Source organism: Chelonia mydas, chromosome 26 (assembly GCF_015237465.2).
Source record: "Chelonia mydas isolate rCheMyd1 chromosome 26, rCheMyd1.pri.v2, whole genome shotgun sequence".
Taxonomy (NCBI): domain Eukaryota; kingdom Metazoa; phylum Chordata; order Testudines; family Cheloniidae; genus Chelonia; species Chelonia mydas.
In genome coordinates this window covers 3,470,212-3,484,177 of record NC_057859.1, presented here as the reverse complement: position 1 = coordinate 3,484,177, position 13,966 = coordinate 3,470,212, and the positions used below count along the sequence as shown (strand labels likewise).

Here is a 13,966-nt window from a genome sequence, read left to right as displayed (position 1 = left end):
GCCCTTCCCCACAGATGCTTGCTACGTCCTGCATGCCTTCCTGCGTATTTCTACAATATGCATATTAGTATATCCATTGAAAATCAATCTCAACCTGTTACCATGGTGTGACTTGTCAGAAGTATGTGCTGAAAGGGGCATACAAGGATGTAGCTGTGCACTGCAGTACGTATCCATGTTTATGGCAGTCATGCAGGTGGCCTGCTAGCTATTCTGTGGCCCTCATCAGTAGTATCTGGATGTTTCTTACAGAAAGTGTCCCTAAAGACTGTTGATTTTACTGAAGTTTTGCTAGAAAGGTAAAGGGATCCGCTTTCACTTCCGGAAGCTGCAATGATAATTCCCTCCACTTACACTGAGCAGTATAATACCAGTACCTTGCCTAAAGTGTGCCATGCCATACTTATGCATTAAAGATGGAGGGACAGAGATGCCTCCTAGAGTTTTCGTGACAGTGTGGAAAGGAGCTCATTGTCTGAGGGGAGGTTAAATTTGTCAAAAGAGCATATCACAAATATCACTGCTTGATAAATTTACCTGTATTTATTGTGGTAGTTTCATGATCTCAGGGCAAGGATACAATCTCCCTGTGGTTTGTACAGGGCCGAGCACAATGGGGCACAGATCCTGACTGGAGCATCTGAGTATTGGTGTATCGTTAATAGTGCATGTTATCTGACGGGTCTCTGTTGTGCGGCTTTTCCAACCATTTCCAAAGGGTTAATTTCCCCTTTCTTAGGCATTCTGGTTCTTTCTGAGCAGTCCATCTAGCTGCAATCTGTAGCCTTGTCTCTGAATGCCCTTGCCAGAAGAGATTTTATTACAATGAACCCTATCATGACTGTCTGCAGTGAATTATCACTTTAATATTGGTTCAAGTGCCTCTTAGATGTTGCAGGAACACAGAAACGTAGGGCTATGCCAGCCAAGTGTCTCCTGAGGACCACACCTGATACTTGATAGTGACTCCAGGAGTTTTAAAAAACATGTCTTCAAAAAAATGCACTGGTGGAGCTTTGTGTAGAAGCAGACAAGAGACTCTCCTCAGACACATTTCTATGGTCGATGAGGGGGAATCTGTCTCGTATTACATTTGAATTCTATTTCTGGACCTGGCAGCGATACACCCAGGAAACTTGGACTTTTTGCTTAGCCTCTGCACTGTCCCAGTTCTCAAATTTAGGAACAACCACTGAAAACCAGACACATGTCAAGCGGGAATGTTTTCCACATCAAAAAACAGAAATCTGTAAGATTCTGCAGAGTGAATCTCACACACTTAGGTACCTCAGTTAATTGACTGAAAACGTGCTCTTTGAGTCCAGTTTCTTTTAATGACCTACCTTTAGCTGTAATGCACTCATCTGCTGCTGTACCCTGTAATATGGCATTCAGACTGGAATCTGTATAGACTGTACCTTTAGAGAAGAGCTTGATTGTAAATCCCATTGGCAGAAACAGAAGGTTCTTGGGGTGTGGGCAGTTCTGAATGGTGCTTTTTACCTAGTCTCATACAAAAGAGAGTTTGACTCTTTCTACTTGTTCCCGCAGCTACAAACCCAGTAGTTTTGGGTCCTGAAGATAAAGCAGATTTCCTTTAGAAGGGATTAGCACCTTTGGTTTTGCAGAGATCTGAGTTGAGGAAATTCCACAATTGTGATTGAAAGCAAAGAAACTTCAGAATGTAAAGAACCTGTTGCCAATCCATCTTCCTTGTCGGGAAACAAATACATAATGATAATATTTTTTTAAAAGTGCTTATGCTTCAAGATACAAGACCACTGATTACAGATGCAGGTACAGTGCAGCAAAGCCACTTTTTCTCTTATTAAATTTAAATGAAAGGTGTCATATTGACAACCCTGGGCGAGACACAAGTCCTCTGTTTATCCACAGAATGGATATGGTACAGCTTTAACTGTTTTTGCTTTATTCACTCTACTACCCTGTTAATGTGCCCCAGTGCTTACCAGGAGGAACTCTAGTTCTCAGGGGTAAAAGGAAGTTCAGATCCCAGGCCCATTCAGTCCCCAGGCAAGGGGATCAGTGAATGTCACTGATGGTGGTTTTACAACGTGGACATTTATCTAACTGAAAACTGGAAAGAAACGCAGCAGCTCCTTTCACGTGGACTGCCAAAAAGCTGTGACATGGCAACAACATTTGTTCAGTAATGCCCTGGTTTATTTAGTGTATTTTGGTTCATTTACTTTACTTGGTTTGTAAATTTTCTGGGGCAGGGACCAGCCTCTTGTTCTGTGTTTGTAGAGTGCCTAGCGTAACTGGATCATGGTCCATGCCTGGGGCCCATTGGTGCTACTGCAATACAAATAATAATTTTAGAATGTCTGCCTCATCTGGCTAATTGCATTACAGTAAACAGAAAAAAAATGCATTGCCAAACTTTACTGAAGTGCAATTATTTTTAGGCTATCTTGCCTTTTCCCACAGAATTCTAGTACTTCCATGTGGCTTAACATTTAAAGAGACAGTGACTCTATACACTAAATTTTTTGTATAATTATTTTTCTTGAAAACAACAACACAAACTCTTCTGTCCAGTAATTAACTAAATAGAGTAGGCCTGGGAACAAACCGTTTGTAGCATAGCAAAAATCTTCTGCTTCTGAAGCAGATCGTTTTTTTGCAAAAGGGGACTTCGCATGAGTCAAGAGTGCGACACTGTTGCAAAAAAAAGCAAATGTAATTTTGGGTTGCATTAGTAGAGGCATAGCCTGCAAGTCATGGGAGGTGATAGTACCACTCTACTTGACACTGGTTAGGCCTCAGTTGGACTACTGTGTCCAATTTTCGTCACCAGTATATAGAAAGGATGTAGAGAAACTGGAAAGGATCCTGAGGTGAGCAACAAAGATGATCAAAGGGATGGAATGGAAGTCATAGGAGCAAAGGCTGAAGGAACTGGGTACGTTTAGTTTGGAAAAAATAAAATTAAAGGGGGACATGATAGTGGTTTTCATATACTTGAAAGGCTGCCATAAAAAAAAAAAAAAAAAGCAGGACGAGAAGTGCAATGGGGTCAAACTACACTATAGCCGATTGAGATTAAATTTCAGGAAAAACTTCCTAACTGTAAGAACAGTAGGATAATGGAACAAACTGCCTAGGGAAGTAGTGAAATCTCCTTCACTGGAAGTTTTCAAAAAGAGGCCGGATAGCCATCTGCCTTGGATGGTTGAGACAACAAATCCTGCATCTTGGCAGGGGATTTGACTAGATGATCCTTGCTGTCCCTTCTAACCTTATGGGTCTATGATTCTGTGAGTTACAAAGTCTGTAAAATAGTATACACAACAAATTTGAATGAGAAAAGGGGCATTGTGAAATAATTTAGGCTCTAAATGCAAGCTTTATTTAAAAAAGAAAAATTGGGTGGTGATGGGAGAATAAGGTTAAAAACGTTATGTGAGTAATTCTTTTATAATTTTGAAATATGTGAATGAGTTGGAGGTCTCTTTGTATGCTTGGGGGGAGGAGTTGTTAAATCATTGTTGGGAGCAAGTCACAATAACAATAGTTTCTATTTCATGTATTTGAATGAACACAAGTAAATGAAATTTAACACAGTGTTCGGTGCAGCTTGGACAGTGAAAATGAACTAGCTATTTGAAAAGGATAAATGGGATTAATTGTGAAAAGCAAACTAGATTACTGAAATTAAAATGAGTCTTAAGTAGAAGACTATTAGGAACATAGGTATTGACATCAAAGTGATATTATTTAAATGAACAGAATTAAACTCTTGGCTGGCACTGAATAATGCCTAACCTGGAAAAATAAAAATCTATAGTGGGTTGATGTGCATGCAGATCTCTCATTGTATAGATTATGGTTTCTACTCTTTTTGCAAGGAGAAAAAGGAGCTGAGGAAACTGTAACTGCAGATTTCTTTTTGTTGCACACACTAGTGATTGCTCACCCAACATTGGGGTCAGAAACCGGTCCATAGGTGTTGTACCTGAGGTAGCAAAATTTGGGGTCAAGTCTGTTCTCAGTATTATCATTCTATGTAAAGAGTAACTGCACTGAAAGCTGATGATGCCAAGCTGTTGTAAGAGAAAGAAGACTGAAGCCCAATGATTTAAAAGTATTTACTCCAGGTGTATACCAGTGGAGCTGAGATCAGGTCTGGCCCATTATGTGTTTCATTTTTTAAATAGGTTGCTCTCCTGGTTTTGATGGGATGGCAGGTGGTGGGGAGCATGTGTTTGCTCCAAAACTTGAATCTCCATATGTGTTAATTCAATTAGACTGAAATATTAAGTGTCTCTTGTCTCTTTCATCTTGGAGTGTGATGTGATATTACTCCTTTATGGGTCATGCTGTATGTATATAGTTATGTCAAATTATTTTTAGGGCCATAATTGCTTTCTCAGCTAATAAGAATTGATGCAATTATCCCGTCTGGTTTTTATTTTCCTTCGTGTTCCAATATGTGCCTTACCAGCTCTGCTTTACATCCCACAGGGAATTGTGAGGGAAATGCAGTGCAGTGCTTCAGAAAACTAATCTCTTGGAGGTTATTTATCTCAGGCACAACTTGTTAACTTTGTTCCTTTCATGAGGCAAAAATAGAAATGAAACATTTCTGTGCTTAAGAAGTATGGACTCTTACAAAGGCAAGGTTGGAAACCCTAAATTGCAGATGGGGATTGCAGTTCTTGCAGATACCAGCAGTTCTTTCTAGGTAGGAAAAGTTCTAATCCTCAGAAAGAATTTTCAAACTTTCATTCATTAAATGAAAATTTCAGTGACCAGTTGGGGGGTTAGGTAGATTTCATGGGAGTCCAGTTCTCAGCTGAAACAACTGTTCTCCAGGAAGTGAAATCTTTGAGGTGGAACAAGGAATAAAGTAGTGGACTAAGGACCTTCCCTCCAAAAAAACGAATCCAAACCATGGTAATACACAAACTTTGGACAAACAGTAGTGAATATGGTTTTCTGAAGATGTCTATACTTATTGCTTACACAGCTCTCATTTAAAATAAGTAAGAGAAGCAAGGCTAAATATTAGCTATTTAAGGGGTCTAAAAACCCTGGAGGGAGACTGAATGATTACAGTAAACTGATAGGGTTAAAATGGGGCTGAATTAGCAGGAAACTATTCCACTGTTCCATCTCACCACTGGAGAATGTCTCCCAAGGGAAGTTTGGAAGCTTTCTTGTGTTGTTTAAAACTAGACTGGATATTATGCTGTGGAGAACCGTGCTGCATTGGCAGGGAGGCAGCCTAATAGAAATGTAGGTGCTGGAGATGGGGAACAAAACTAACCTTTCCCGCGAATTCCCTTGACATTCACCAAACTAAACCCATTTTGGATCTTGACGTAAATGTGTTATTCCAGAATTCATTTTTCCCTTTCCGTTAGGAGTACAATGCTAGGTTTACACAATGATAACCAGTATGAATGTTGATGATTGAAAGGGCAGTGCAGAATGAGCAAGGCTGGTGTATTAATAGGAGTTCTAAATATAAGTGCATATGAACTTATCAAGTCCTAATTTTTGGTGTCATTTTTGTATCCACCACCTGTCTTTTCTGGAGTCTACAGTATGTTTGGCAAATGATTGATCAACCTGTCTTCAGCAATAAAATATTTTTTCTGTTTTCCAAATTCACATGAGTTGCAGATTGTGTTTAACCATTTCGACCATCTGGAAAGTTAAAATTACCTTTTGTTAAATGTTTGCATAAATAAGTATGATAGAAGACAATTGTTGGAAAATAATTCCTTGGTCATCTATTCTATTTGACATCAATAGCACAGAATTTTTCAGTATACTAAACCCATACGTTTTTGGTCCAATCTCCTCTTAAATACTTAATGTTGGGGGTCTCATCAAGTACCCATATCAAGTTGCCCCATAGCGTGCATGGTAATATACCATACTGTGTGAGTGTGTTTTGGCCGTATTCACAGACCAGTCAGTCATAGCCAAAGTGCAAAAATTTCATCTGTTGTCTGTCATGGAACATGACATGAAGACATCTATTAATACCAAATTCATACACGCTAGGTCAGGAGAAGGAGTTTATCATGAAGAACTATGTAGAGTAGTTAGGAGAGACCAGAACAGTTATATTTCAAAAATTGCTAATTGTCAGGGGTACAAAAATGGCCAGTGAGGTCCAGCAATAAGGATGTGACTCTAAAACAAGCTTTCAGACCAACAGCAGCAAATCAATGAAGTATTTGCCAGCTAAATGAAGGTTCATTTCTCCATTTGCACCTAATCTTCTTGCCTAAAAGGACACCGGTTTTTTGTAAAGTAAAGATACAACATGATGGGTAATGCCTGGTTGGCATTACAAGTGCAGAAGCTATGCACTAATCCATTTTCTCTCAGTCTTTAAAAATTAGACAGCAGATTGCCTTCCCCTCATGAACAGAATAAGGGTGGAGTTTTGTGGGGTTTTTTACTCCCCCCCACACACACACGTGCGTGTTTTTAATTAGAAAAGGTTGCCATGGCATCACCAAGCTTGAGAAAAACAGAGATTGACTTGTGAAAGCAAAAATGACAGATCACTTTGGTTAGAGGCAGTCCTAAGTTTTTGTCAGTTTCTTGTGCATATGTTGCTTATTTCAGTGGTCACTCCATACTATTATTCTCTGTTGTATAGTTTCCTTGGTGGGTTTTTATGTAGAATCCAATGAGAAGGAGTGTGTGTGTGTGTGTGTGTGTGTTTTACTTTTTATCTATATGCTTTAAAGTTACATGTTTTATCTCGAAGAAAACATTGATTTTTTTTTCCCAGTGCCCACAAAAGCTTGCCAGGTTACAAACTGATGCACTACAAGCATCCTTTGCCAGTGCATCATAAACACCAAAACATTCTGCTTTTCCATACCTCAGCCAGCCAGCCATGTTGATTTTGGCCAGATGGCTTCTGGTTCTGCCATTTAGCAGGAGGAGAACACCAAACTCATTTCATTTCTATTCAGATCTACTGTAGATTGTAATCTGTGTTTGCAGGAGGGGTATGTTTGTTTCCATCTCAAATTCAATGATTTGTGGTTCATTCACCATCTATGCACCCAATTTCCCATCATAAAGCTTTTTAAAGGAAAACTGTACCATAGGGGCTCAGCATTTAATTACAGGACATAAAAATGAGTCTTTCAACATGAATAATGGTGGACTTTTGTTCAATCACTGTAGCACTGACCCTTTTTATTGTCAATAAAAATAACGGAAACCACCTCATAACCAGTTTCCTTTCTTTATCATGCATTCAAATGGTCCATCTAGACTGTTAACCTGACTCTGACAATGGCTAATACCAGTTGCTTCAGAGGAAGAAACCCTATAATGGAAAATTATGGAATAGCTCACTTATTGAGAAAGTTTTCCCAATGCCAGGAAGCTAGAGGTAGATTTATACCCATACCATGATTATTTCATCCTAGCCATATATGTCTTTTTTAAAATCCTGCTAAGTCCTTGGCCTCAATTATATCTTGCAGCCATGAATTGCACTATTTAGTTACGTACTGGTTATAAAAAATACTTTAATGAAAGTTACCCATGCAGATAGTCTCTCTGAATTCTATGAGATACTCATATGAGTTAAGGGTGGTAAGAGTGGGCCCTAAATTGCAGTGCTTGCCGTGTGTGTGTGTGAGAGAGAGAGAGAGACCAGCACTATTCTTCATCTAATGAGGAAGTAAGCACAGTAATTTCTAAAATCAGTAAGGAAATTAATAATTAATGTATTGTGTGAATGACTAATATAATATAGACTGATATACACACACACACGCTTGTATTTGTGTGTGCTGCATATACAGGTACATAAGAATGAATATTAACCATGCTTATTTTTATTTATTTTTATTTAACTAATCAGTTTTCCTTTAAATTTTTATTTCATTACATCATCCTTCATTGAGAAATATAGAGGATTCTTGACTAACTTCATCTGAGCTCGCCAGGAGTTAGTTAAGAGGAGGGGTGGGTGTGTGTGTGTGTATGTATGTATGTATGTAAGTGTAAAATAACCAAGAGACGTAACAAAGAAACTAAAACAACCAACTGAGAAATAACTGGAAAGAAATACCTCGGAAGAGATTTCTTTTACATGATGAAGGAAAATATATGGACAACATAAAAAATTCATATTGTCAGCAAACAAGGAGAAAACTTTTCATTTATAGAGCAAGACAGAAAGTGATATGGGAAATAGATACACTCCATGTAAATTTATTAAGTGCAACTTTGTGTCTCTCTCTCTCTCTCTCTCTCTTTCTCTCTCTTTTAGATAAAAAACTTCTTCATGAAATAAAACCCCAAAGTAAGTTGTTTTTTGTCTTGTAATTTTTTTTTTCATTTTCTCTTTCATTCTGCTTTATTTGTTTAGGAGCTAAATAAAACAAAGTTATATGAAAGGCAAATGGATTAACAAAAGCCTCTTCTTAGTAATCATAGATTTTAGATTAAATATAAAAAAGTGACTATTCTTCATCAGTTATGAATCAAATTGTGGGCCATTTCTGCAGTAATGCTTATCTTAGAATTGCTCTCTTGAGGTCTGTTGTGGCTTTATGGTTAAAACAGGACCAGATGAAAAATTTCTATATAAACAAAAGGTTTTGCCCAACCAGCTGAAATTCCCTTTTTACAAAAACACCCCCAAATGTCCAGAATTTCAGTGAAGATATTTTGATTATATTTTTGACCTAATTATATTGTGGGGGAAAATCTATTTTCTGAGAAGCACTAGTTCTGTGTCTGAATGTGTGAACATTTCTTTGAATTCTTCTGGTGAAAGATTCCCTATGAGTGCATATTATTTATTTGAAATTCCCAGACATGAAGGCCATGTTTTATAAGGATCCTAAGTGAATTAGGCACTTAAATCCCATTTAAAATTCACTGAGGTTTGGCCATCTATTTGGCAATCTTTTGGAAATCCCAGCCCAAGGTATATATTCTTAGGAATACATGCAGTAGGCTTTAGATGTCAAATTGACAGTTAATTTTCATGGGGTTTTATAATGGGAAGTTCAGTAAACACAGTTCAGAGTATTTTGCTATGTTAAAAAACAGGGATTTATAACCAAAATTATTCTTTCATAATGCATCTTGTCCACTGATACTTATAATATCCACACAGATTGAGGATGTATAACTTAGTTTCAAAAATGTGATGCAATAAAAGTAAAAATAAAGAAGAATAATTATCCTCCTAGATAGCTGCACCTCTTGGCAGGCTGAAGGAACTTGGCCTTCAGTTTCTCATCTTGTAACACATTGAAGTTCTGTGGGTGTCCTACATATAACGATCGTTATTACATTTTATTGCTTGGGTTGCGCAGAGTCCTTGAATAAGAGCATTTCCCCTGTGCTTTTTCCAATTATGAAATATTTCTATGGATATTCAAAATCAAAAGCAAACTGTAAAACATTCCATGGTTGGCTTGCATTATCATGCCCTTCTAAATTTGTCTTAATGGGACCATCCCCGTTCTGCCCTGAACTACTCTTTTATTTTGTAACTTATCTTGAGCAACTGTCGCATTTTCATCTATGCACCTCCAACTTAATTATTGGATCATAAAAGTGAATCTGTCAAACAGCTTTAATTTCTGATTTATTAAAAATAAAACCTTAATGGAGTCCATTTTAGTGCATGAGGCTCCTAGGGAATTAAATGGTGTTTCCTTAATCTGTGAGGCTAGAAGTACATTATATAAATACAGCTTGTTGCTGTTCATTGAAAACAGGGGCTTAGTTTAAGACTACATGAATCATCACTGATGTGAAATCAATCAATTATGAAGATAATTAAGAAACAACCTGTTCTGCAAAATAGCCTTATGCATGGTTCTCTGGCTTTGACTGGGTTCATATCTGTTAAGACTTTCACATGCTCAAAGAATGATTGTATGGAGAGAGAGAGATTTCCAGAGGCTGGAGGGTACAAAAAGAGAGCAAAGTGAAGGGAGACGGAGAATAAAAGCTAGAGAAATCTTTGATATCTCCTAACAAACTGTAATGGCAAACTGGAGGAAATGTGTGCCCTCTATGGCTCATGGAAAGCACTTATTGTAAATGAGATAATTTAATCAATTACATTTCCTAATGTACTAAACCAAATGTTTCATTTTCTGCTCGTGCACATCTTAAATTATCTTCAGGTGCTTTATGAAACTTAATCATAGTTAATAGAAACTTCATTACCATCAAATATGCTTTCAATAAATGTTGTGTAACAGTGTCAGGAGATGGAGTGAAATATTAGTTATGATTACCACAAACACGTACCCTGGAACAAAATCACAGAAACTTATTGCTTTAAGAAAGTCACTGCCTCCTCTGGGTCAGGAAGATGCAGTTCATTAAATAATAATTGGTTGACTTCAAGTGTTCTTTTCAGTTGAATCGCATCTGGAAAAAAACACAAAGTACCAAAGCAAAAAAAAAAATCCACAGTTCCTTTTTCTTGAATCTCCATTCTCCCAAAGGAAAGAAATTCTGCATAAAAGGTGAGAATGGAAAAAGAGATTAAAGTGTTTTTTTTCATTTTCATTTGTTATTTGGAAACAAATAATAGTGGTGTGAATAGAAATGAAAGAATAAACACATCTTTTTATAAGCAGCATTTTCCCTTGGAACAAAATTAGTACCATTTTGCTTCTTTAAATTGTCATACTTAGTGAATTCTTTTTTTTCCCCCCTGAATCTCAACTGTTTGTAGTTTTGCTGTTATGTCTTTTCATCCCTGACTAAGAAATAGTTGTGTGAATACCTGAGTATCACTTTCAGGTCATGTCTTAAAAAAAAAACCAAACAAACAAACCAGAACACTGAATATCTTATTAAAGATAAGGAATCCTAGAAATAAACCTTATACCAAGAAGAGAACCATCAAATTTAGGTCCCAGTTGTGTTTTTAAAAATATATATTTTTTCATTAATGTAAATTGTTTTTGTTTTTCTAATGCTGTTGGGTTTTTTTCCCCCCAAACCTTTTTAATTAGTATTTGAATATTCTCCTCAGCACTTGTAATCCAAACATGGCAGTCTTGTGCTGAAACCAGAAATGAAACTGACTGATGTATTTTATTGTCTAAGATGAGTGGAAAATGAGAATGTAAATTATCTAAGTAAATTTGTTTGAATAATGTAAGAATTAAGAATTATGAATTACTATTAGTAACATAGCTGAGGGATTTTCTTAATGATTTTTACCCCAACAGTGTTTAAAATGTGACAGCTTTTTAAAATATTCTCAGTTTTACATATCCTGTTTTGACAGTGAAGAATAACTTCTGAATTCCTGCACTATACGTCTATTGTCACCTGTACACCTCTGGCAGCTGCGGATTTTTATTATTAGCGGGGGTATGCATGTTTAGATCAGAATTTAACCTATTTGTAAAGGAGGAGGGAACAAATTAAGATTTTCCACTTTTTTCTGTATAAAAGGGATAGTTTTTACAAAGTTTATATGTTTAAGACAACTAGTGGATAGGTCAATGTAGCTCCCAAAAGGACGGGAATGTGGAGGTGGGGAGCTCAAACACTTGTTAACTGATTACTTGTACCCTCTGAGATATATACCACTCCAGGATGTTTCATAATAAACAACACATCTCCTGGCTTACCCAACGTACCGATTATCCACAAAAGTTAAGTCAGGAATAGAGTATCAGAGTTAATTATCTAACAACAAAGATTGCTTGGGGACACATAAGTGAGAAGAAATTGAAATGTAGTTGATTTGTAGACTTCCTTTCTTGTACCCTGGTATTAGAGATTGAAACTGAGGAAAGAGGGTTACTTTTGTGGTTAATGGCAGGGACTCAGGAGATCTGGGTTCAATTCCAGGTTCTACCACTGTGTGACATTGGGCAAGTCGCATGATTTCTCTGTGCCTCAGTTCCCTATCTGTAAAAATGGGATAATGATACCTCCTTTGTTGGTCTTGTCTATTTGGATTGTCAGATTTTTAGGGCAGGAAATGTCTCTTACTCTCTTTATGTATGTCACCTACCATACTGGGGAGGGGGAGAGGGTGCTGATAATGACTGAGCCTCTCGGCACCAACATAATTCATAATAAAATAGACTCAAAACTCCATTGTAAATTTTATAGCATGACAAACTTTCCAAGAAATGGTGTGAGCAGAATTTGAAACATTTTCATTGTAGTTATGGCAAAAGTTTGGGCAAATCATGGGTCAAAACTGGGTACTTGCCTAAGACCATATGCCATAATTACAGTGGTGGTTTGCAAACATTGACCATTGAATAGCAGGTTAAAGCTTCCCTCCATTTCCTGTTCTGTATGACAACTGCCAACAAATGCTAACTTCTCCAATCACGCGAGGAAAGAAAGCCAACCCATTTCCTAACACAGCAAGAGCAACAATTTCTGTTTGTGTAGAAAGAAAAATTTAGTAGATATAAAAGAATCAAATGTTTTAAAGATATCATATGTTCATTATAAAATTATTTCCAGGTATTTTTAAACCTTATGTGGGTTTGGGTTTGATTTCACCCAAAATTTAAAAAAAAAAAAAGTTTCAAGAAAAAAAAGTCAGGGGTCAATTCGGTGATTTTGTTTTGTTTTTAAACTGTGTGACAACCTGTGCCACAAGATGGACTAACTGGGATCTCTGACTAAGATTAATGATTATTTTCTTTGTAAACTACAAAATCTGTTAAGAAACATCATGAACTTAAGGATGACTAAAGTCATCCTTGTTTTGATCATTTCCTATTCCTTTCCACATCTGTTCTTAAGCATCTCTATAGCTGATCTATTCTTAGTCATAGAGATATTCTTCTCCATCTGCATCAGTAATATATTACCCAGGGAAGAAGCTGACCAAAGATTGCTAACAAACTGGAGCTGTGTTTCCAGAAATATTTTTCTTTCGTCTTTTTTAGAACCCAGGAGCTCCTGAAATATCCCTTTTTCCCCTTTGCCACCATCTAAATATGAAAACATACATGCTCTGTCTCTTTCTCTTTCTACTGTTGGTCAAAAACTTCAACCAGTGCTAATGACTTATACAGTAACACGTGAGCTTTATTTCTAATAAGCTACTTGGAAAAGGAATATTTTCCCCCTCAAAAATATTAAAATTGTAAAAATAAATATAATTTGTATTTTTACAAATAAAAATGGCTTTTCAACTAAACAGAATTTTTTTGCAAAAGAAATCTAGTTCTGATTTTAACAGCCTTCCTCCCCACCCTCCACACACATACAAAATCAAGAAAAGTGTAGACAAGAATAATTTGACCATCTCTTGTTTCTAAATGTTCTTTTTTAAAAAGTCCCATTTTGTGGCACATTGTCAAACCAATGACAGCACAGGCTAAACATGGTCAGATTGTACCCTGAGGTTGCTCTGTTTGGTAGCTCAGATTCTTACACCATTACCATAGCCAATTTTGAAGCAGCACTGAAAAATCCAATCTAATGCTTAATGAGAGAGGCATGTCCGGCATCAAAGATCAGTCCAAGCAGAAAGACACTAAACTCCAAGAGCTTTGGCAAAGAACTAGAGAACGAACCATACACAGAAGTCGCTCACTTTAAGTTCCTTCAATGTGTCCTGGCCCTCTCCAGGAGCTAGAACTCTGAATTCAACTCAGAAGAGAGACACTGTTCCCCTCACAGCAACCAGCAATGGGCTTTGATGCAACTCCCTTCCTGGAAGAACTCCTTCAGAAGAGCCTCAGTCAAGAAGATACTGCCCCAAGCCTTATCCCAACAGAAACTAGGTATCAAAAAAACCTACCCTCCAGAACTTGTGCTGCAGAGGCAATTTAATTAGCTAGAAATGATGATCTACAAGTAAGACTGTTGAAGGTTACTTTCATGAATAACTGAGTGTACTCCATATATCGTCAACATTATGTCATAGCCTACGTCTCCCCTGCCACCACAATCGGCCTTCTTTTGCATGTGGACACTCTGACCCAAA

General features: G+C 37.2%; 1 protein-coding gene across 8 annotated transcripts in view; it reads left to right on the top strand.

The window, feature by feature from the left end:
• UNC5D (unc-5 netrin receptor D) overlaps positions 1-13,966 on the top strand; it is a 412,207-nt gene that overhangs the window by 337,874 nt on the left and 60,367 nt on the right. For 3 of the 8 annotated variants that reach the window (XM_043536302.1, XM_037886503.2, XM_043536306.1), the window contains one exon: positions 8,285-8,317. The exons of the other annotated variants lie outside the window; for them this stretch is intronic. In XM_043536302.1, the coding sequence (XP_043392237.1) occupies positions 8,285-8,317 (33 nt within the window). The remainder of the gene's footprint in view (positions 1-8,284; positions 8,318-13,966) is intronic. 8 annotated transcript variants of the gene reach the window in all.